This window comes from Daphnia carinata, chromosome 5 (assembly GCF_022539665.2).
Source record: "Daphnia carinata strain CSIRO-1 chromosome 5, CSIRO_AGI_Dcar_HiC_V3, whole genome shotgun sequence".
Lineage (NCBI taxonomy): Eukaryota > Metazoa > Arthropoda > Branchiopoda > Diplostraca > Daphniidae > Daphnia > Daphnia carinata.
In genome coordinates, this window is record NC_081335.1 from 4,543,479 (window position 1) to 4,566,186 (window position 22,708).

General features: G+C 38.9%; 3 protein-coding genes and 4 long non-coding RNA genes across 10 annotated transcripts; 3 read left to right on the forward strand and 4 right to left on the reverse strand.

Moving 5' to 3' along the window:
* The first annotated feature begins 2,962 nt into the window (after nucleotides 1-2,962).
* Nucleotides 2,963-7,452, forward strand: LOC130696402 (dual specificity protein phosphatase 9-like). The gene is made up of 5 exons (XM_057519486.2): nucleotides 2,963-3,752; nucleotides 5,488-6,032; nucleotides 6,126-6,261; nucleotides 6,744-6,820; nucleotides 6,962-7,452. Exons 1-5 carry the CDS (start codon nucleotides 3,302-3,304, stop codon nucleotides 7,442-7,444), a joined length of 1,692 nt encoding a protein of 563 aa, XP_057375469.1. The 5' UTR covers nucleotides 2,963-3,301; the 3' UTR covers nucleotides 7,445-7,452.
* Nucleotides 7,453-8,267: 815 nt separating this feature from the next.
* On the reverse strand, nucleotides 8,268-9,515 carry LOC130696410 (ADP-ribosylation factor-like protein 8B-A). Its single transcript, XM_057519495.2, has 4 exons — nucleotides 9,285-9,515; nucleotides 9,062-9,216; nucleotides 8,835-8,996; nucleotides 8,268-8,764 (listed from the first exon to the last, which is right to left on the reverse strand). The coding sequence occupies exons 1-4, from the start codon at nucleotides 9,405-9,407 to the stop codon at nucleotides 8,641-8,643; spliced, it is 564 nt and encodes a 187-aa protein (XP_057375478.1). The 5' UTR covers nucleotides 9,408-9,515; the 3' UTR covers nucleotides 8,268-8,640.
* A 961-nt stretch (nucleotides 9,516-10,476) lies between these two features.
* Nucleotides 10,477-12,012, forward strand: LOC130696414 (uncharacterized). Of its 2 annotated transcripts, XR_009002624.2 has the most exons (6): nucleotides 10,477-10,543; nucleotides 10,602-10,741; nucleotides 10,812-10,995; nucleotides 11,058-11,151; nucleotides 11,221-11,403; nucleotides 11,475-12,012. It is a non-coding gene; the product is annotated as an uncharacterized LOC130696414 (long non-coding RNA). The 2 variants fall into 2 exon arrangements; XR_009002623.2 differs by having other exon boundaries at nucleotides 11,058-11,403.
* Nucleotides 12,013-13,197: 1,185 nt separating this feature from the next.
* LOC130696417 (uncharacterized) lies at nucleotides 13,198-14,557 on the reverse strand. 2 transcript variants are annotated; one of them, XR_009002631.1, is made up of 5 exons: nucleotides 14,454-14,557; nucleotides 14,200-14,383; nucleotides 14,044-14,137; nucleotides 13,792-13,974; nucleotides 13,198-13,720 (listed from the first exon to the last, which is right to left on the reverse strand). It is a non-coding gene; the product is annotated as an uncharacterized LOC130696417 (long non-coding RNA). The 2 variants fall into 2 exon arrangements; XR_009002630.1 differs by having other exon boundaries at nucleotides 13,792-14,137.
* Nucleotides 14,558-15,720: 1,163 nt separating this feature from the next.
* Nucleotides 15,721-19,925, reverse strand: LOC130696418 (uncharacterized). Of its 2 annotated transcripts, none has more exons than XR_009002635.2 (13): nucleotides 19,766-19,925; nucleotides 19,464-19,692; nucleotides 18,593-19,190; nucleotides 18,423-18,509; nucleotides 18,257-18,323; nucleotides 18,135-18,198; nucleotides 17,822-18,042; nucleotides 17,170-17,252; nucleotides 16,861-17,101; nucleotides 16,725-16,804; nucleotides 16,567-16,637; nucleotides 16,276-16,449; nucleotides 15,721-16,056 (listed from the first exon to the last, which is right to left on the reverse strand). It is a non-coding gene; the product is annotated as an uncharacterized LOC130696418 (long non-coding RNA). The 2 variants fall into 2 exon arrangements; XR_009421002.1 differs by having other exon boundaries at nucleotides 16,861-17,117.
* Nucleotides 19,926-19,996: 71 nt separating this feature from the next.
* Nucleotides 19,997-21,060, reverse strand: LOC130696422 (uncharacterized). The gene is made up of 3 exons (XR_009002640.2): nucleotides 20,319-21,060; nucleotides 20,162-20,264; nucleotides 19,997-20,084 (listed from the first exon to the last, which is right to left on the reverse strand). It is a non-coding gene; the product is annotated as an uncharacterized LOC130696422 (long non-coding RNA).
* On the forward strand, nucleotides 21,047-22,690 carry LOC130696415 (gametocyte-specific factor 1 homolog). Its single transcript, XM_059495404.1, has 7 exons — nucleotides 21,047-21,317; nucleotides 21,406-21,541; nucleotides 21,612-21,737; nucleotides 21,782-21,875; nucleotides 21,961-22,046; nucleotides 22,145-22,312; nucleotides 22,382-22,690. Exons 1-7 carry the CDS (start codon nucleotides 21,234-21,236, stop codon nucleotides 22,414-22,416), a joined length of 729 nt encoding a protein of 242 aa, XP_059351387.1. The 5' UTR covers nucleotides 21,047-21,233; the 3' UTR covers nucleotides 22,417-22,690.
* The last annotated feature ends 18 nt before the right edge of the window (nucleotides 22,691-22,708 follow it).

A 22,708-nucleotide genomic window follows, 5' to 3' on the forward strand; every position in this document is an offset into this window, starting at 1 on the left:
TATCCTCTTTTGTTTAAAAAAAAAACTAATTTAAATAGGCGTATGTGATGTTTTGTTTAACTCGATTTTTTCTTTTGATGCAATTTCGTTTGCGCAAATGGACGCGTTTCGTCTACGTGATTTCCAACATTCACGAGGTCATTTTTGTTTTTTATTTGTGGCCTTTGTTGTTGTTGTAACAATTTCAAACTGCTGTTATCGATCGTTACAAAACAAACACACATGCTACACGTCATCGGCTGGAAATGCGTATCTTTCATGCCACTCACGTTTCGTTAGATTGCCTCCCATCACGGACGTCCGTCCTCCCTAACTACGTGTGTGTACGATACACAGTTAATCCATTCACATTTCACTTCCCTCTGTGTTTGTTGTATCTCTTTATTCTCTCAATTCGGCCTTCAATTTTTGTTTCCCTATAGTTGATTGCTTGCGGCAGTTGACCAACGTACATAGCCGTTGGAATGCGAATAGCCCAACCAAAAAATAAATAAACGTTTGAATTGAACAAACCACGAACGCTATAAATTGGGCACAGCCTAAAAATGAAAATATATAGTTAACGTTTGCCAAACGAGCGATTATGTTCCGATCGTCTTTTGTTTCTATTTTTCTTATTAAAGCAATTTAAAAAAAAAAATTCTTTAAAACATTAACTCGTCTTTTACGTACTTCATTTTCCTATGGATGAAACGTGCAAGGCCTACGCCTATCTTCATTTGAATGTCATAAGAACATCATTGATTGATTTCCCTCCCCCCATTTTTATTTTTAATTGTTGTTTTTATTTATACATACACATATTAGTTTTTTGAATGAAAAGAAAAAAAAACGAACAAAACGGGTACGTGAATGAAGTGGAAAAGGGTTGGGTGTTGATGCGCGCTCACCCTACCTCCCCATTCGTTCCCGAACGGGCGTGGGTTGCCTTGATGGCGGGATTGATCAATGAAAACGCAGCCAACCATTCGCCACCGGACGGCGCTTCGAGCGTTTCTCTCTCTCTCTCACGTTCACGCGGAACGCACGGGGAAAATAAAAAAGGGACTTTGGGGGGAAGGCCCCTCCCCTTCAGCCAAGGTCATCAGGCGTGAATCAAACATGGCGGCCCATGTTTCAACGGGAAGCTCTCCCTGAAAAAGGTATTGATCGACGACACACACACACACACAGAGCGAAAAGGGAAGCCAAGAGCAGTGCGGGACTGGATCCCGCCCGCCATTCAGACACAACACAGACTTTTTCTATAGCGTTTCTCCCTTTTCTTTTTTTTTTTTTTAAATCCCTACTTGTCCCCACCTACACAGACGATGCGCGGACCTATGCAGCTCAAAAAAAAAAAAAGAAATGTATGCAAATATACAGTGTATGTATTCCCGAACTGTTAATCCAGCGGGCGGATATGGAAGGAGAACGCGTGGGAAGAGAGAGAGGGGAGGACACGGTAGGGACGACGACAGTGGGGAATTGAGTGCGGGGTCTTTAGCCGGATGATGACAAGCGTCGACGACGTTTCGTCAATAATTTGATTCATAACCGAAAATCCCGAAAGGAGAAAAAAAAAAATGAATCTACCTTGAACAAACGAAATTCACGTCAGTGGAATTAAAAACAATTTCGAATGAATTTGCATACAAAAATTCGTGAAAATAATGAAACAAAATACAATAAAAAGAACTTTATTTGTGTGTGTGTGTGTGTGTGTGTAAAATGTGTTTACGTGTTAGTCACGAAAAAAAAAGAAAAGCGCGGGAAAACGGGGTGGAGCTCTTCGGGAATCAAATACGCATGAATGTTCGAACGGTGGGTGGGAGACCGGAAGTGGACTATTGATCCAGTCTGCGCACACGCACCTTGACACGCAAGGTCATTTCCCAATCACTCCTCTAACGTGTCACATTCATTCGTTTTCCTTTTTCAATTGAAATATTAAATCTTTTCCTTTTTCAATTCAGCAAATGTTTACGAATTGCAAACAAACAAACAAACAAAACAAAAAAATGGACGCACACACTTCCTGTTTGTTGTTACCATCCCTACGCACCCAATTTGGTCATGTTGAAAGAAGAAAAGAAAAACACATTTCTTTTAATTTTTGTATTTATTTATTTTTTGTTTGGTCGGAGGACACGGGCCCAGGTGTATACATTACGGGCCATATACAAGGCGCCCCCGTCTTGTCCGGCAGTGAAAGAATGGGCGCCAGGTTGGCGACTGGGCGCCGCCGCACGTCCTCACCTTGGGCTCTCTCTCTCTCTCTCTACTCCCGGGCCAGTTTTCTCTCTCCCGTCACGAAGAAAAAGAAAAAAAAAAAGATGGACTGAAGAGAGGCCGAATTTGCATATCATTCCAATCATACCAAACATCCTGTTCGTGGCCTCCATTCATCGCTTGTGCTACCCCAATCGTTCTCGTTATTTGTCGCTGGCTTTTAACTTGTTTTTTTTTTTGTTTCTTTTTTTTAAATCCTCCAAGTGAATGAGAACAGCCCCGCCCATTTTGGGTCGATGAGATAAAAGGAGAAAAATGAAAGAAAATACGATGGAAATGTCTTAAGAAAAATAAAAAAAAGAAACATTGTGTGCTTAGATCTCACTGATTGAGAGAAAGAAAAGAAAGAAAAAAAAATATATTAGACAGTGCTGCCATCTTATCAAGGTTCTCTTTCATTCTACGGCCTTTCCTAGCCCTCCAGTTCTACTGTTTCCATGTCTTTTTTTTTTTTTGTTTGGCCCACCCATCGCTTATGAGGCCCCTATCACCCGAATTTTTTCGCCCTTATCCCGAGCCACGCCGCCCACCGGACGACTACTAGCGCCACCGCTACTGAAAGCCCGGACTAAAAAGGCTTTTCACCCAGAGGCTACAGAGCGTAGAGAGTCAATCGCAGTGCAGCTCTGACGAAGGACGGACGCTTTCTTTTTTTTTTAAATATATATATATTTTTTTTTACTGTGTTTGGGGGGAAAACGAAACGAGAAAAAAAAAAGATATCCCAAACAAAATCCATTGATTGTTTGTGTTTCTCTCGCCAGCGTGTGTGTGTGTGAGTGTGTGTACGCAATCTAAAAAAAAACAACACCCCTCGTTTTCTTCCGATTTTTTGTTTCGTTATTTCAGTGTGTTGTGTGTCGCCCGTTCAGATTTTTTGTTTGTTCCATTTCGCCCTCTGCACAAAAACGCGAACTGAAAGAAGAAACACTCGTGCTTTGTGTTCGCGCGTGTTCGCGTGTATGCATATTCCATCTGTGAAAGCATCAGAAAAAGGAAAGCATTGAAAAAGTCCAAAAAAGTTTGTGTGATGGTGAAAATGCCGGCCATGTCCGAAATGGCAGATTGTGTTGACGGAGTGATTAGCGCCGATGGATTGTGGGCTCAACTTCGCGACGCAACAGCCAATCCATCGGCGTCTGTCGAAGCCGACATGTTGACATTGTTGGATTGCCGTTCGGCAGCGGATTTCGGCGAGTGCCACATCCGGCGAGCCGTCCACTTGTCTCTACCGTCCATCATGTTGAGACGGCTGGCCGGAGGCAAAGTCACCATCGGCTCTGTGCTCAAGTCGTCCAACAATCACGCCAGTGTCGACGGCTCCAAAACGCGACCCTTCCTGCCCACCGTTTCCGCTGGCGGATCGTCGGCCAACAACAAGAAACAGCACACGTTCGTCTTGTGCGGAGGAGTCGGAGACATTGTCTCCGTTCTACGCAAATCGCTCATTCAGGACGGCTGTCCAGTCGTTTGCCTTCAAGGTGGGAGACATTTAATTCTTTTCTTTATCAAGAACGAAAAAAAACAAACAAAACAAACAACAATAAAAATGCTGGCAGACATTTTGTTTTGTTATCGGCTTTAGCAAGTAGACTTTCAACCGACGCCATTTTGTTTTGAAGTTTTACGTTTTTTTTTTCCCGCCTTCCTGATGTGGCGGACGCATTGATAACTCGTTGTAAAAAATCGGCACAAAATGGCGCCCTTGTTGGGGGGAGGGAGGGAAAGAAAAAAACAAAACATGGGGCGTACAACATCCGGTAGAAAAAAAAAAACATGTACACATTGTGTTCATCGCCAATTTTTGTTTTACCCCACTTCCCATCAAACAATGCCGCATTAAAAAATCAAACGTAATCCGCAAGTTTCACCGGAAATCTTGGGGCTTATTTATTTTTTTTTTAACTAGAAAAAAGAAAATCTTCCATTTTTTTTTTTTTAAAGATAAGGATGAAACAGATGGCCCTCGGGACGTCCTTAAAACACACGGCAGGGAGTTAAGGTTTTTTTTTTTTGACAGCCCGAGGGGGAGAGACCGACTTCCGGTGGATCTCTCAAACATACACACACGCACATTTTGCTTGGGTCTGTCTCTCTCTTTCGAAATCGTGATTTAGACGAGAGAGAAAGAGAAACGAACACGAATCCTTGAAATGCGACTGAAAACTCATTACTTACCATTTAAAAGAGAGAAAAAAAGTTGAGTGTTTTGAATATTTCAAATGCAAAAAAAAAAAAAAAATCTGACCTCGTTTTTACCAACCGAATCAAAACTCTCTGGTCTGCAAATAAAAGAAAAAAAAACGGTGACGAAACTGTTGCATTTCCGCCGTCTGCTATCCCCTTCCTCCTCAAAACTCCATTCAATTTTACAGCACACACACACGAGGCGTGCGGTTCGCGAACCGTTTTCGATCCGCAAGCTACCCCAAGCCTTTCTGGGTTCTCGAACCTTTTGTGTGTGTGTGAAGAAAAAAGAGGGGAGGGGAGGAGTTGGTAGTCTGAATGGCGCCCAAAACAAGTCACTTCCCTCTTTTTTTTTTCTTTAGTCTCTTACGATGTGGCACATTTGATGGCGTTCAAGGACTCGAGAAATAAAACGTGAACGATTGTTCATTGAAAAAGATTTTTTTTTTCTGTTGAAAAATGGAGGCACCTTCTTTTTTTTTTCTTTAATTTATTTTGTTCGTTTTTAGAGACATTTCAAAAGTAAGAATAGGCATGCGTAGCGGGGGATATTTTCTTTCTTTTGCTACCTTCCATCCATCCACGTTGAGTGTGGAAGGGGGGGGGGGGAGGAGAAAAAAGAAGAGGAATCTTGGCTTTTGTCAAGACTACGCGCGCTTTCTAAAATAAAAAGCCTTTTCCCCTACGAAGACGGAGAGAAAGACCCCTAACCTCATTTTGACACAGCGCCATCTTGTTCAGTTTCCATTTTCAAAACAATATACATAGATTTTTTTTAGGGGATTCACTGCATTTCTTTAAAAATATCGTTGGCAATTGGATTTTCTTTTAAGTAAAAAAAAAAACGTCCAGTTAATTGATGGTTGTTTGTGAACATTTTAGTTGAGTAGTGAGGTTGGCCACCAACAGATGGCCTTGCATAAAAGCCTACAAAATAACAATAACAAAAGAACGTACGGTCATTTAAGAAAAAAAAAACAGCAAAACAATGAAAATGCTAATTAAATTGATTTATTATTCATTCATTAGGAGGTGTGGAAGAATTCCGGAACAAGTACCCAGAATGGTGCGTGACGCGGGAATCGGAGACGGCTAACCCGAGTGAAGTCCTTCCCAACTTGCGCATCGGAGGCGAAGGCTTGAGGCCGACGGCGGGTGTAGTCCGCCCACTCAGTTTAAACAATCGCCGACCGGGCTCGCTCGGTTCCCGGTCCGCCTCCGACTCGGAAGAAGAGCGTCCCGACTCGTCCTTGGAGTCGGGTGAAATCCGTGCCGACGATGAAAACGGATGCGGAGTTGGCCCACCGGAATTTGGTTCCGGCTTCAGTTTGGGTCTGTCGGTCGGACTTCGACTCGGCCTCGAATCCGAACCTCTTCCTCCATTGATGCTGGACAACGTTGCCGTCGACTCGGCCGACATTGGATTGACGGGACAATTGGGAGGAATGATCCCCATGAATGACACGGATCCATTGGCCGATCCCGGTTTCCCCGTCGAGATCCTTCCTCACCTGTTTCTGGGCAACGCCCAAAATTCCCGCGACTGTGACGCACTCGATAAGCACCGCATTCGCGTAAGTTACTTCGCATAAATGAGAGGCTCGCACGTGCCGAGAAAAATTCATTTTTCATCCTTTGATTTATTTATGATTTGTCTTTTCAAACAGTACGTGGTTAACGTGACGCCCAATTTGCCCAACGTCTTTGAGGATTCGGGAACGATCCAGTATCTGCAGATTCCCATCACGGATCATTGGAGTCAAAATTTAAGCAGTTTCTTCCCTTCCGCCATCGGCTTTATCGGTAATTGCAGTCCCGTATTTATCGTTTGAATTTAATTCTGTTTCACACCCTTTCTCATCATGGCGACTGAGGTTGTCATTGATTATTATGATTTTTCCTTTTACAATATTTCACTGAACAAGTGTCAGAAACGAAATTTTAGAGAGGAGAGAGTGAACAAAAATCGATAAGCTTTGCCATGTTTACATCCGTGCAGCTGCATAAGCGTATGCGAAAAAAAAAGAAAGAAAGAGCGACAGGATTCTTTGCTTCCTGCTCAGCTGCCGTTGTCATGGCAACAAGTTTTTTTTTTCCCCTTTTCTCTCTCCTTTCCGTTTCTCCTTTAGTTTTTCTACATATATTTTTTTATTTATTTATTTTTTTTTTTGCCTCTCCTTTATCTTTTGTGAATCGATATTTCCATCAAAGTACACAAGGTCGTGCGCGCGTGCTCCGCAGAGAGATTTATCATCGTCTTTAATTTTGATTTGCTTTTCGATTAGATGGAGCTCGAGAGCGACAGGAAGGCGTTCTAGTCCACTGCCTGGCCGGAATTTCCCGCTCCGTCACCATCACAGTGGTGAGTAGACAGATAAACAACTCGTTTGGGATTCGTTCCAAAAATAATTGTTTTTTTTTTTGTTTTTGTTTTTTTAACTCTGTCCTCTCCATTTTTTTTTTTCCTCCATGAAAAAAACAAAAACAAAAACAATAAATCTAGGCTTACTTGATGTACAAAATGTCGATGAGCCTGAACGACGCGTACGACTTTGTGCGCCGAAAAAAGTCCAACATTTCGCCCAACTTTAACTTTATGGGCCAGCTGCTGGATTTCGAGCGTCAACTGAATCCGCCGAGTCCGCAGCGCTGCACGTGCCATCTCTCGGCCAACGACAGCAATAAACCGGAAGATCACGCCCTGATCCCGTTTACGCGGCTCTCGATTGAGGAGCCGGAAGACGAGGAAGAACTACCTTCGTCAGCCGATGCCAACAACATTGGCGGAATCGATTCCGGTCTTCCGTCGTCCGTTTCCATGTCGCCATGCTCGGCTGACTCTTCCGTCGCTTCCTCACCGGCCGTCATCCATTCTTCATCCTCCTCAACCGGCGGCAGTGGAAACGTCAAGCGCTTGCGCACACTCGTTTGCCGCTGCCAAGCCTCCCTCTCCCAGTGCCATTTTACCACCCCGACCACTTTGTAAATTCAAAACAAACCAAATTTTACCACAACACACACACCCAAACATGATCACACATAACAGGCAAAAATCATCAATGGCAAACCACACACACACAACCGTGTGTTGATCCGTTTCGTTGCGTTCTTAAAATCTTTTTCTTGACCACACAATTTAAAAAAAAAAATTCCTTTTTTATTTCCCAAAACACGCGTGTCAGTAATAAGCCATCTGTTGGCGTTCAGCATGTGCAGTGCGTTTTTTATTTTTATATTTTTTTAAAAATAGGAGCGGATTCTCTCCAATGGTCGGATGGGTTTGGCGTGCCTTTATTTTTGCCCCTTTAATTGTTCCGTCACAGAGACGTAAAATATTTATGGTCTCTGTTTTTAACAAATTTCAACCTAGTTTATAATTTGTACCTTTTTTACACACACATACAATCCAAACATACGTTCTCCGTTCACATCAGGGACGTCGAATCCTTTTTTTTTTTTTTTTTTTTAAATCAACTTACACACGCGTTTAGAGTTCTGATAATTGTCAATCTATTCGTGGCTCAAAACCTCCTCCCAGTTCCCCCGGACCTCACTTTGAAATCCTCCTTTTATGAATTTAATCCAGCTTCGTTCGTTTTTCCTTTTTTTTCAGGTGCCAAAACAAGTAAAAATAATTAGTATCAAAGAAAAAATTATTTTTTCCCCCCTCACCTCGGCGATGTTTGTCTTCTACCCCCCCCCAGAAATGTTGATGTACGTGTCAAAATATGATAACCTTACAAATTGTGCACGTGTGTATAATATATCGATTTTCTATTCAACCACTAAAAATCAATAGCATTATAGCAGACCTTTTAAATTTTCTTTAATCTACCGAAAAAGGCGAAAAAATTGGATACAGTGCGACATTGATAAATCTGAGAGGAAAAAAAATTTAAAAAAGAGGAATTAGGTGTGGAGCACGACAAAATGTATCATAATCAAGAAACGATGTGTTTCCGTCGAAAAAGAGAATCAGCAGTTAATTGCGACCGGTTGTTCGGGCTTTCACAGACAAAGCAGAGCTCCACTTGGAAGAAAATTAAAAAAAAATAAATGAGAACACAAAAGAGTCGGATTCGCACAAGAGGATTTGATGTCGTACTGAGTTGGCTGCATTTGATATGACTGACCAATTATCGCTCTTGCTCTTTCTTGTCTTTTTCTTTTAGCCCCAAAATATTAACGGGTACCGCCCGACTTGGAATGTGTGATCAGCCACTGTAGTGTGATGTCAATGTTGCCCTTTTCCTTGCATGAGATCGAATAGCAGCAGATCTCTCTATCCTGGATGGCTGACAAATTCCTGAGTAAAGATGTCACGGTTAGTTCCACGTTCACTTTCAGATTACATATACTTTTTTATTTCTACTCACATCCTCTCAATAAGTCCATTTTCATCCAGTGCATTTGGTAAGTCTCTTTTGTTGCCCAAAACCAAAACAGGAATGCCTGCCAGCTGGGGTTTGTCCAGCAAGTGGTGCAACTCGTTTCGGGAAGCCTCAATTTTGTCATGATCAGCTGCATCAACCATATAACTGTAAAAACGAAAAAAATTTGCTGAAGTCGGCTATACAAACTTTTGCAGTAAATGATTGCTTACACAATAGCATTGACTCCTCTGCAATATCTTTCCCACATTGATCTGAATCGAGGTTGGCCACCAATATCCCATAGTTTAATTGTGACATTTCCTTTTGTAATCTTCCTCATGTTGAAACCAACTGTAGGAATCATATCTTCGCTGAATTGTCCCGACTTGCAAGAGACATGGGATGTTTTAATGTGCTAGAATAACAAGAATGATTCATCGAAGATGAGATTACCGCGATAACGTTGACAAATGTCGTTTTGCCTGAATATTGCAATCCAACTAAAGTCAGCTCCATTTCTTCCTTCCAAAATAGGCTTTTAAACCAGTCGAGGATTCGATTGACCAAGGCAAACATTTCTAATCCCTGGAAGGAATTAAATATTTGGCCAAAAACCGGGAGAGACAGATACAGTTATTACTAAAACACAGCAACTAACCAATACTCACTTGGCAAACAGATGATGAGACTTGACAAATAGGTTGAATGTTAGTTTGCTTTTGATATCGCTCGTTAGATGTCGCTGTTCTTGTTCGCAGAAAGCAGACGAAATTGTTTTGGGAGTCTAGTATTATGGCAATCCGTTTTACCCAAAATAGAAAATATTGGCCTTTTTTTCTGTTTTACTGCTATCGCCATCTAACGGTGACGTTTCTGGTTAATTCTCTGAGACAAAATTTTATGCCCGACAATAGCACGGCCTTCTGTTTTATTTTGTTTAATTAAAAAAATATAAGACCAGTTAAAAAATAAACCTTATATTCGTGATAAGCATTCCATTCTGCATCGATATCATGTATTTTAAGCCAAATTTGAAATTTGGCCAAAAATGAAAAAGTAAGAAGGCTATAGCCTTCTCACTTTTCAAATTTTCTTCAAATCCTAGATTTCATTAAAAATACATTATTCGGATTCGAAATTGATCACTGATCACGAAAATGGGGTGTATTTTTTTATATGAGGCTTCTACTTTTTGAATTAACCGTAAAAAACAGAAAGTCGGGCTTATTTAGTCGGGCTTAAAATATTTTTCGATCAGTGTATGTAGAGAATTAACTAGAAATATGACCGTTAGATGGCGATAGCAATAAAACAGAAAAAAAGGCCAATGTTTTTTTTATGGCAATCCGTATATGGCAATCCGTTTTACATAAAAAAAAAAAAAAAATGGCGGAAAAAAAATAAAAAATCGCACTTTTTTCTTTTTTTCCGACACGTAGCCATCTACCGCTCAGACTCATTATTACTGGCGTAGGCAATTGCAGTCCATTGGATGCCATTCGCAGTTAGTTCAGTAGCGTGGATGGAGAATAACGCGTGGCTGGAGGAACAATTGAAAAATGGATAAGATAATACAACAAAAGGATGGTAAGTATAAACATTATTATATTTGTTTTGAATTATTAATTATTGTTCATTAGATCACATTATGGACCTGCAGGCTCAATTATTGCAACAGCACAAAATATTAGATAACAGCAAAGCTAAGGATGGTAAGGCCTAATACATAATGATTCTATTTATTTGCTTTTCTTCATTTGTGTTTTGTAGCTCAAAGTTTGAGTCTACAAGCTCAGCTAGGGGAAAAGAACAAATTGGAACGGAACAGTTTCCAAACAGTGAAGGAGGTTTTTCCAAACTCAAACCTAACTGAACATTAGGATGAATTGGCATTAGGCGAACACAGTCAGGTACCTAAACTTTTCAAATAAGAATTCAAAATAAGTATAGAATTTTAACAAACAATTATTTATTGTTTAGTTATTCAGTCTACCACCTGACAGTGTGTTAAATTTAAATTCTGTTAGTGCTGCACAAAAAGAATCATTAGTAATAAGCCCATGCAGTGAAGGAAGTGAACAATTGTGGGACCGTATTTGGGCCGAAAATGGGTGTGGTACGGAAACCAAGATATGGCACAAGTTCAACATGAAACATGGATTAGGTACTTTTCGGTTTTATGTCTATTGAAAAAGTATTTTTAATGCTATTATTTTGCATTCACAGAATTTAATGGGGGATCAAATCAAGTCTGGAAGTGTTACAGGATGGAAGAGTCAGCCTACAGATGAAAAAACACTGAGAGTGCATTACCATTAAGGTATGAGGTAAAGTAATAGAGTATGCACATTGTCTAATGAGAAGTACCATCTTGTGTTAATAAATCCAGTACAACAGCAATCCTTTATAGTTCTGTCACAGCTAGAAACCTCAAATAATTCTGCTTCTCTGTCTAAAGAACAACTTGTCCTTTACGTTCAGAGTGTTGGGGAAACTGGGTACTTAAATGGCCCTAAAGATGTTTTAATTTTGCTGCCATTGCAGAGATGAACATCATACATGGACTCTTTAGGTATGAAAGGATTTTTCTTCAAGTAATTTTGAATTTATGACGAAGAATTTCTCCTCCTTTTTGCCAACCAGGTCTAATCTACCAAAAAAAAATTTATCCAATAGGAAAGGATTTTCATGTACTGGGAACACAACTATCAACAATGCAACATTGTACAGGTGCTAGTTTATCATTCAAGAGCCTTATACAATGATGTTAATCTGCAATTTGTATGTCCTTCCCCAAGCTTCCACCAGAAGTTGAATCTATGAGTCATGTAAGTTACATGATCAACAGTTGATATGTTTAACGGTGTTGTTTTTCTTTTCTCAATATAGGTTAATAGTAACATTGGATCTGAAAAAATTCTTGGTTGGGGCAAGACACTGAATAAATTGTATTGATTGGATGGATGACATGACATTTCTATACTTAATTCGGATTCCCCAGACGGTATTTGATATTAAAAAAATTGAAGTGCATATCTGGGCTCCCTTCTTTTCTGAAGCCCCGTTTCCCCTTGACTCGTAATAAGCCCGTAGGGGGTCATGCCCCTACTGTACGGTATATATAAAAACAACATATACCGAGGTTTGGAGGGCTCTGGCCGGAAAGGGGACGTGGGGTGCCGCTTAGTCCGATGATGTGTTCACGGAGGGCGATGTGGCTACCCACAAATCCGAACTAAAGGTTAATCGCTCCTGTAAAAATGTTCCAAATCTTCAGCTCTTCTTCCGGCTTCTCTTAGCCAATCACCGGGTAATCTCCCCGGTGGGTCAACAAGGCAGTGTCTCCCCCTGCCTGGGTTGACGGCAACTTTTGAAAGGGCTATTGTGCCTTTTTAAAGTTGCAAAAATAATTGTAATGTGCAGAGAATTGTCAATAAATTTTTTTTTATAAAATTTTTTTGCAAAATTTGTTTCCTTCATTGTCTGTGTTCACACGTTACATTTATCAACTTTTTTTTTTATTCAGCTTGAGCAATTCAATTTTCTGCTCTAACATTGAGCCACGAGATATATCTAAAGTTTTTATTATCGCATATCATACGTTATCGTCTAGGATGTTTATGCAGTCTTTCACAACTATATGTTTATCTTTGTATTGCTTTTATAATGTCCATAGCTCTGTGGTAGAGCATTCAGCTGCGATAACTGTTACCCTGGGTTCAAACCTTACTAGATGTATAAAAATCTACATCTAAGTGGAGAAAATAATATTGCAGTATTGCATTTCAGTTTTATTCAAAGTGTAAATGCAAGTCCGCAAGTGACTAGAAAAAAGCCAACTTGACATCATAAGATTCATGGCTCATTGGTAAAGCATCGGCGCGGAATGCCGAACATCTAGGGTTCGATCCCTAGATAATAATTGAATGCTTACAGATAAACTATGCTTACAGGAAACAATGCTTACCATTAAACGTGGCATAAACAGTAAAGGAGAATTGAGAAAGCTAAATAAAAAAAAGATGATAAATGTAATGTGTGAAAACAGACAGTGAAAGAAACAAAAATTGCAAAAAAATTTTATAAAAAAAAATTTATTGACAATTCTCTGCACATTACAATTATTTTTGCAACTTTAAAAAGGCACAATAGCCCTTTCAAAAGTTGCCGTCAACCCAGGCAGGGGGAGACACTGCCTTGTTGACCCACCGGGGAGATTACCCGGTGATTGGCTAAGAGAAGCCGGAAGAAGAGCCGAAGATATGGAACATTTTTACTGGAGCGATTAACCTTTAGTTCGGATTTGTGGGTAACCACGTCGCCCTCCGTGAACACATCATCGGACTAAGCGGCACCCCACGTCCCCTTTCCGGCCAGAGCCCTCCAAACCTCGGTATATGTTGTTTTTATATATACCGTACAGTAGGGGCATGACCCCCTACGGGCTTATTACGAGTCAAGGGGAAACGGGGCTTCAGAAAAGAAGGGAGCCCAGATATGCACTTCAATTTTTTTAATATCAAATACCGTCTGGGGAATCCGAATTAAGTATAGAAATGTCATGTCATCCATCCAATCAATACAATTTATTCAGTGTCTTGCCCCAACCAAGAATTTTTTTCAGATCCAATGTTACTATTAACCTATATTGAGAAAAGAAAAACAACACCGTTAAACATATCAACTGTTGATCATGTAACTTACATGACTCATAGATTCAACTTCTGGTGGAAGCTTGGGGAAGGACATACAAATTGCAGATTAACATCATTGTATAAGGCTCTTGAATGATAAACTAGCACCTGTACAATGTTGCATTGTTGATAGTTGTGTTCCCAGTACATGAAAATCCTTTCCTATTGGATAAATTTTTTTTTGGTAGATTAGACCTGGTTGGCAAAAAGGAGGAGAAATTCTTCGTCATAAATTCAAAATTACTTGAAGAAAAATCCTTTCATACCTAAAGAGTCCATGTATGATGTTCATCTCTGCAATGGCAGCAAAATTAAAACATCTTTAGGGCCATTTAAGTACCCAGTTTCCCCAACACTCTGAACGTAAAGGACAAGTTGTTCTTTAGACAGAGAAGCAGAATTATTTGAGGTTTCTAGCTGTGACAGAACTATAAAGGATTGCTGTTGTACTGGATTTATTAACACAAGATGGTACTTCTCATTAGACAATGTGCATACTCTATTACTTTACCTCATACCTTAATGGTAATGCACTCTCAGTGTTTTTTCATCTGTAGGCTGACTCTTCCATCCTGTAACACTTCCAGACTTGATTTGATCCCCCATTAAATTCTGTGAATGCAAAATAATAGCATTAAAAATACTTTTTCAATAGACATAAAACCGAAAAGTACCTAATCCATGTTTCATGTTGAACTTGTGCCATATCTTGGTTTCCGTACCACACCCATTTTCGGCCCAAATACGGTCCCACAATTGTTCACTTCCTTCACTGCATGGGCTTATTACTAATGATTCTTTTTGTGCAGCACTAACAGAATTTAAATTTAACACACTGTCAGGTGGTAGACTGAATAACTAAACAATAAATAATTGTTTGTTAAAATTCTATACTTATTTTGAATTCTTATTTGAAAAGTTTAGGTACCTGACTGTGTTCGCCTAATGCCAATTCATCCTAATGTTCAGTTAGGTTTGAGTTTGGAAAAACCTCCTTCACTGTTTGGAAACTGTTCCGTTCCAATTTGTTCTTTTCCCCTAGCTGAGCTTGTAGACTCAAACTTTGAGCTACAAAACACAAATGAATAAAAGCAAATAAATAGAATCACTACGTATTAGGCCTTACCATCCTTAGCTTTGCTGTTATCTAATATTTTGTGTTGTTCCAATAATTGCGCCTGCAGCTTCATAATTTGATCTAATAAACAATAATTAATAATTGAAAACCAAATATAATAATGTTTATACTTACCATCCTTTTGTTGTATTATCTTACCCATTTTTCAATTGTTCCTCCAGCCACGCGATATTCTCTCCATCCACGCTACTGAACTAACTGCGAATGGCATCCAATGGACTGAAATTGCCTACGCCAGTAATAACGAGTCTGAGCGGTAGATGGCTACGTGTCGGAAAAAAAGAAAAAAGTGCGATTTTTTTCCGACATTTTTTTTTTCTGTAAAATGGATTGTCATATACGATTGTGTGTATAGCAATCCGTTTTACCCCCCCCCCCCCAAAAGAAAACATTCATATTTTTATTCTTAATTTAAGATTAAAATATAAAATTTATTAATATTTTAATAGTATTACTAATAAATAAAACATTAATAATCTATTGAGAATTGCACTCAGGGTAACCTGAATCATAGACTCGCGCTCTTCCATTGAGGCTCAATGGAAATAAAAAATAAATATCGTAGCTCAATGATTGAGCTACGATATTTATCTCATCCTTGAACAGATAAACAAAATATGCTAGACTAGAAAAACATCCAAGGCAAGATAACCATATCATAGATACAAGGGAAAATAAAAAAAGGTTACACGTAATTCATGGCTCAATGTAAGAGCATTGGCAGTGCATGCAAAGGGCCTAAGGATCGGTTCCCCCCAGAGCCCAGTGGGTGAGACTAATAGAGCGTAAATAACAAGAAGATAGAAACATTAAAAACTTTCTAAGTAGGAAAAACTATAAACGTGAAGTATAAAAGCAATTTACAAGAATGTTGGTAAGTGTAAATCAGAATAGTGTCAAGTTTTAACACCATGTCAACAATAAGACAAATTTTGCAAACAAATTGTAAAAAAAAATTTACTGACAATTATCAATACAATTCCTTAACAAAGCCAGTTTTTGAAGTAAATATAAAAAAACAATGGAAAAAGTTATCGCGTTGACAACAGTACATCAGTTTGACAAAAAATAAAGCTCGAGCACATCGCTTTTTTATGTAACCTTTCAATATAAAATAATTTTGAATATGAGTTTAGTTTATAGTAGCGCAGTTTCCCGTGCACAAATGTTTTTCCAGTTCTCAGTCAATAAGTGTTACAAGAGCTTTTCTACAGTCACGAGACGTATGATCCTAAAAACATGCGTTATTTTAATATTTTTCATAGTACAATACGAAAAGAGCAATACAGAAACATCAGCTTGAAGATCTGTGCCGAATTTATTTTCGTACTCTCTTTTAATGTTGCCCAGATCAACATCGCAGCGGCTGACGATCAGACGAATAAGGTGGTGGCTAAAAGAACCAATTGGTGATTACTTTCAGTTAAAGAAAACTAAAAAAAATCTACGTTAGATCAAGTTAGCTTTACTCGCTGGTGCCTAATCATTTTAGAGCATTGTATAAACGCTCAGCGAGGTCTCCCGGTCGATTTTGGAGACGCTCCACAGTTGGCATTAAAATTTTGAAATGAGACAAGTGAGACATTGAGGAAGTTTAAGCTTGAATTCTTACATAGTTCTAAGATACCCCATCGAGCGTTGGTGGAAGATTCGCTTGTCACGGCATTTTCCAAAGAGAGGCCATGCATAGTCTCATATTCGGCAATAGTTTGACGTAATTGACCCCAGCCAAGGATTGTTAGAATGGAATAGAAAACTTTTTCATCAGTTTCTAGTTTGGTCGCTCCTGAATATTTTAAAATACGTGATACATTAAAATGTCAATAATATCACTGTAGTAAATAAATATAAAACACACAGCTGCATAAGCTAATAGTAGGAGTCATCATAAGTTTTAGTATACCGGCTTCAAACAAATGCAGGCGTCGGTTTAGCTTGCGCCACACAGGCCATCTGCGTCTCGTCTCCTTGAACCTAAGATCATATTTTAAAAAAGAAGTTAATCTTTGTTCTGTTGTAGGAAAGGAAGTTAAGCAAAGGGTTCGTTTGGTACTCGTGTACCTGAACAGGTGAAAGAAGCAACGCGTCGAAGTCTCCAAAAGTATCTCGTTTGATATCGTCTTGCGCGGGATGACCGTATACTAAAAAATTTAAATTTTTATTAAGAAAACGAACTATTAAAAACTAGAAAATTTACGTCGTTGGTATATAGCGCTCATTTCGAGTGTCTCCTGATTAGTTCCGTTGCCGAGACAACCATTCTCCCTTCGCTAGTTCCTACTCCAATCACTGCTTTATACATTTCCCGATTTTTTCGATGGCAAAAAAATGGTCGTGAAGGCTTCTTCGTCAGTGTCTAAGTCAGTTGTTGCTTTATGAAGGGCATCGGCGACGGATTCGGCATCAAACATTGCAATACGTTGTACGGTAGGAAGATTCTAAGTACAAATGGCACTATAAGTTACATTTAGCTTATCTGACATGTAAACTCAATTTCGGAAAGTACCGGTTTCATTTTGTTGGAGTGGCCCAGAGAGTCGTATAAATGGTGTAGTTACTTCAGCGCGACCGTGACAGCAGAACGAGCCACTGGATAAAATGCAACGCAATTAATTACATCATGTATAGATGGTATGCAAACATGACATCGAAATTTTATATTATGCATGTTTATCGAACGCCAATTAGTTCTAGTAAAAAAAAAACTTAACTATTGTATTCTACTAATTAAATGGGCTTATGCTTCTCGGCAAATTGTGTACGATTCCGCAAATGCTCACAAAACTTTTAGAGAACATACGAATTATCTCAACTAACGTAGAGAAAATCGAGTCTTAACGGTTAGACAATTGGTTTGACTCGACAGTCGAGAAATGACGAAAGAGTTCAATCGAAAAGCAAAGATAATGCTTTGTAGGATAGGGTTATTGGCACTTTCTCATGGCAAATGCAAGGCGCCATAACGTCTCTACCTGTTGCTTACTTGTTCATTTTCAACACATTTAATTCACCAAACAGATAAACATGGAACTAGAATCAAATTTTAATGGCGATGAAAATGAACTTAAACTATATACATTTAGATTCACCAAACAACTACAGAATATAACTAGAATCAAATTTGAATGGAGATTGAAATGAACTTGAAGTATACTCACGAGAGCCACTGTTTGGGGAACAATGTAACGTTTCAGGCAACCGACTGATGACGAAGTGTTAACTAGCAGCGATAGTAAACTTTCTACCGTCATGCTCAACTGCATCCGCGTTCAGGAAACGGGAAAAATGACCGGTCACGGCTGGAAGCAAATGATGGAAAAACGGCCATAATTTACGTCAGAGGCGTTCTGCAGCCTCTTTTCTTCGTAAAAACCATAACCTCGAGGTAGAAAAGGAGGTCTTTTATGTTGTCTTGCATACAATGTAATGACAATCAAGTATGTGTTATATCTTTACACTTTGCCTGTTTACCTGTTTAAAAAAACGTATTGAATGTTTTCCTATGGATGGGAAGCAAGTTTTGCATTACTATTACCTAAAGACAAAATGATGAATTAACAATCAACTAATAAAAGATTTTTATAGAAGAAAACCTCATGAAGTGCCTAACTTTAATGTCCAAAAATAGCTTTTCCAACAGGGCTACTTTTCGTTCCTGTCCTGGATGAATGTTAGGATCAATAAAAGTGAGGAAAATGGAGAAATTGATTAACCACAAGACAGGAAAAATTGAAGAAGTTTAAAGCTAAATTTACTTACCTTGCACAATGCTCAATTTTCATGGATGTCCTTTAGAAGGTGGTAAAAAAGCATAACATGTGAATGATTCAGTGAAAGAAAAACATTCTACGAAAATAAAGACAATTGAAAGCCTGCCACACTTACTTCAAAGTAAGTGATTTTGTCGAACTACCACAATGGTCATTTACCTATGAGATGCAGGATAAAAAACCTCCAGGAGTCCAAGTCACATTGAGCTGCTTTTCACTAGCTTTTATAGCTAGAGCTAGCAGGGACGATCTACAAAGTGGCTTGACTACTTTTAAGTCACAAGTAATGAAATAAAACGTCGTGTGTGTCATTGTCCGGTCGGCATCCAAGTGAGTCTTGGGAATGATGCTTTATCACCTTCTCGCGAGTCAAATGGATCTTCTGACATCCAGTAATGACACATACCCGTGTAGTTTTATCCATCCATTACTTTATGACTTTGAAATACCACCCTTTCCTCTTTCTTGAGAGTACAAACAAAATGGCAAAACGGGCTAGATATTCGTCAAACTACCTACGGCAGCCTACAAACAGTTCCTGTTCAAGCAGATTCATTGAATTCCGATTGGTACTTACCTATTTGCGGTGATTTTGATCGAAGCCATGAATCTCCTCTGCGAAGATCGCCGACCAAAAAATGATGTTCAACAAGGGATAAAACTCGGGCAAATGAGGGCAGCCGCTACTCGTTTTCTATCGCTTGATTCAACTGTAGTGCTGCTTGTAGTACACATCGCATTGTATCCTGTGTTAACCCTAAATGAAAAATAAAATTTTTGAAAAATCTAACAAATAACAGTTTATTTTATTCACTAGTAGTTTATTATGGGAAGGAAAAATGTATAAGATTGTTAATATCAACAACAACAAAAAATCCAACGAGTAAAACTCGGTAATTCAATCAGTGTCACAGTGGCAGTGCGCAAAAAAAAATTCGTAGGCTAAAAAGAAAAAATTACGCCGCATTTAGAAGGTATTGTTTACAGCATACAATGAAGACTTAGGGGGATTTGTAGCGGATTCAGTTACCATAATAAATAGTGCGTCCAAGACCAGTTTTGAATATCACTTTTTATGGGACCATGTTCCATTAGAATTTTTTGCTACTGTCACAAATGCTTGCGTGTCATTCAACTCATTTCCTGGATTAATGGCCTTTTCATAGAAGATAATTCTCCAATTGCTTGATTGCTTGAAATTTTCTAGAGGAGTTGGTTTCAGGAATTCCAAAATTTTCAGATGGAACTTTTCCATCAGTCTCTTATCCAAAACATATTTAATTATTTGTTGAACTTATTTTGAAACAGCCCCTTTCATTTTAATTGGGTTACCTCTTTCGCAGAATTTTCTTCTGCTTACGTTCCATTAAATGTCAGGATACTTGTTCATGAAGCTATGTCAAGTATATTTCCATCCATATATAGCTTATCAGATTACTATAACCCCCAACCAAAAAAAAAAGATTAATGGATGAGTTTAATCAAAAGTACTTTTTCTGTTGAGATAATTGAGAAATTGTCACGCACAGAACAGGAAAGATTAAAGAAGTTTAATACTATTGACTTATCTTGCATAACACTCAATTTTCATGCATGTCCTATAATACATGACAAACAACCTTAGTGTGGGAAGGTTCCGTTCTAGAAAAACCTTTAATGTGAATATATGCAATTGAAAGCCCACTGTGCTTACATGAATTTTGTTTAACTACCACAATGTTTATTTACCTCTGACATGCAGGACAGAAAACCTCCGGGTCAGGTTGAACTCTTTTTCACTAGCCTCCATTGTTAGAGCTACCCAAGATTACATATGGTGTTTAAAATACATCTGCAAGTTTAAATAATTTAGAGAAAATTCAGCACATAATGAAATTTGACAAACCATGCGTTTGTACGACGTCATTGACAGCAAAGATCGATCCCCATTCCTGGTGGTAAATGGATGTCGGCGACCTCACGGTAAATTTCATCGCAATCACCCAACGTTTTCGAACGATTCATCATAACCTGATTTCCCCAAGTTTATGTCTTTGAACGAGGAAACGTCTTATTTAGCGAACAGACACATACAGCGTATACACAATAGTGAAGAATCGTCTGCATTACGCCGAGGTGCTACTGCGAATGGCAATGTATTAAATTAAGAATGACTTGCTGTGATCGTTATGTATGCTCATGCATTCTGCAATGATGCAACTTGTGCCAAATAATCCACCTGATCTGGGCTTAATTTAAGGGCAAGCAAGTACAGATAGACAATGAAAATGATGCTGACAAGGTTAGAAATCTGCGAAGAAAGTTAATTTTTGTTTTGTCAGATTTGTGGTATTTCGATTTTTTGTGTTTCTGGTTGCGATTCTCAATTAGGTCCGTGTATCATCGTATTAATTTTTGAGCTTTGAAATGAAAATAAATTAATCTGTACCAATATAACGACTTGTTTTGAAAGTTTTAATTTTACGAGTTTACTTTGCCGTGTGAATGAGTTCAATGTAAATACCAAAATTAATCATAGATAGAAAAACGACGCAAACGCACGAAAACTAATTGTTGACCTTGAGCTTTTTACTAGTAAACCCCGCCTCTATACGACGCTTTGAAATTCTTCTAGCTCCCCTTCCTTCTCCCCCTGCAACAGCCCTCAACATCAACGTTTGAAAAGACAGAATTAACCCCTTTTCGTTAAAGCAAAGATTTCTTCACCAGAGCCAGCCGTTTTTTACTAATGCAGTGCCGAAAGCGACCATTAAATTAAGTGAAAGTGATATAAATATTCAACTAGTAGTTATACTGAAACATGAATCGAGTAACCTGTCCGTTTGATCCAGCCCACGTCGTTGAAGCCAGAAAACTCCAAGCTCATCTTATCAAATGCAAGCGAGTAAGTTACCTACCCTATGTTCCTTAACTTTCAAACATTTCAGTATAAACGAGAAATTGCAATGATTTGTTTGTCTACAAACTTACAGAATCTTCCTACCAACCACGATTTTGTTCAGTGTGATTTCTGGCATTTGCATTATGTACGAAAAAGTCAGCTTGATTCGCATGTCGCCAACTGCGAACATAGACTTGAAAAGGAGGCCTTTAAAATAACATGGGAATGTATGTTGTCAACTAATTTCTACCCACGAACTCTTTCTATTGATTGATTTGATTGCTTACTTGTTTCTAGCCGAAGCCTCGAAATTTTCCCAGCCAAAATTGTTACCGGTTGAAGTCTGTGAGCCCAGTGAAATAGAAGATCAGGAATCCTGGGAAAGCACGTCAGGGCCTGCTTTTCGAATCCCATCTACCTTGGTAGCACTTCCGACTTGTAATCAATTCTATATTTTGTTTACGTTTCGAATTGTTTCTCTCACAGTATTCCACAAGGTTTATCTAAGTCGAAACGTAAAGAATTTCGTGAAAAAGAACTTGAACGACTTCGCCAGCGTAGGTAAATCTAAAAATCCAACCAATTGCCTCTAATCAATTCACTAGACTCGGTGCCATGTTTTTTTTTTTCACTTACTGCCATGTAGAGAAAGAGAGGGTGACGTCACGACTAAAACAAGGGAAAACGTAAGTGGAACTGGAAGCCATTTTGTTCAGCAAACAAGAATACCAGGTTATTCATAAAGGTAATAATGAAATTTTGTTAAGAGCAGAATTAAATAACAAATCGTATAACCTTAGACGTCCGATTTCCTCTCTCGTGTAAATCAGAGGTTCCCTTGAAACTGCATCGCATAGTGGCAAAATTTCCGGTACCGATAGACAAGGCTGACAATTTACCACATCAGTCCATAAACACACAAGTGCTTGGGTCTGGGCGCCAAGGACCTGATGATGTTGCACGAAATCGGACAGCTGGAAGAGGCAGGGGTATTCTAGGTAAGATAGAAAGTAATAAGAAAACGTCCGTGTGCTAGTTAATTTATTGTTCTATGTCAACGTCTTTAGGACCCACAGCGCCTGGTTGGAGCCATTTCGAATGAAAGGAAAGGTCTAATTAAAATTACCACTGTTGCTTCTTCTGCAATCCAGACCAATTGAGATAACTCTTGTAAAAGTAAAGCAACAAATCAGGATAAGTTCTATGACCAAGAATCAGTTTTGTATTTATACTGCCATTCGGCTAACACTTGTGGCAAATTGATTTTATCTTTTCCGCAATAGAGTCGTTGATAAGTGTAATTGTATCTTTGCCATTTGAAACGTTAAAGTTTTTAAGGAAACGTAGAATTAATACATTTAAAAAATTCTTTTCAACGTTTTCGGCTGAGCATC

Coding starts and splice junctions, on each gene's coding strand:
- LOC130696402 (XM_057519486.2), top strand. CDS start 3,302: ATGGTGAAAATGCCGGCCATGTCCGAAATGGCAGATTGTGTTGACGGA. Junction 6,033..6,125: donor TCGATAAGCACCGCATTCGC/GTAAGTTACTTC, acceptor CTTTTCAAACAG/TACGTGGTTAACGTGACGCC. Junction 6,821..6,961: donor GCTCCGTCACCATCACAGTG/GTGAGTAGACAG, acceptor CAATAAATCTAG/GCTTACTTGATGTACAAAAT.
- LOC130696410 (XM_057519495.2), bottom strand. CDS start 9,407: ATGTTTGCCTTGGTCAATCGAATCCTCGACTGGTTTAAAAGCCTATTT. Junction 8,997..9,061: donor AGAGGAGTCAATGCTATTGT/GTAAGCAATCAT, acceptor TCGTTTTTACAG/TTATATGGTTGATGCAGCTG. Junction 8,765..8,834: donor AATGGACTTATTGAGAGGAT/GTGAGTAGAAAT, acceptor ATCTTTACTCAG/GAATTTGTCAGCCATCCAGG.
- LOC130696415 (XM_059495404.1), top strand. CDS start 21,234: ATGAATCGAGTAACCTGTCCGTTTGATCCAGCCCACGTCGTTGAAGCC. Junction 21,876..21,960: donor GAACGACTTCGCCAGCGTAG/GTAAATCTAAAA, acceptor ACTGCCATGTAG/AGAAAGAGAGGGTGACGTCA. Junction 22,313..22,381: donor AAGAGGCAGGGGTATTCTAG/GTAAGATAGAAA, acceptor CAACGTCTTTAG/GACCCACAGCGCCTGGTTGG.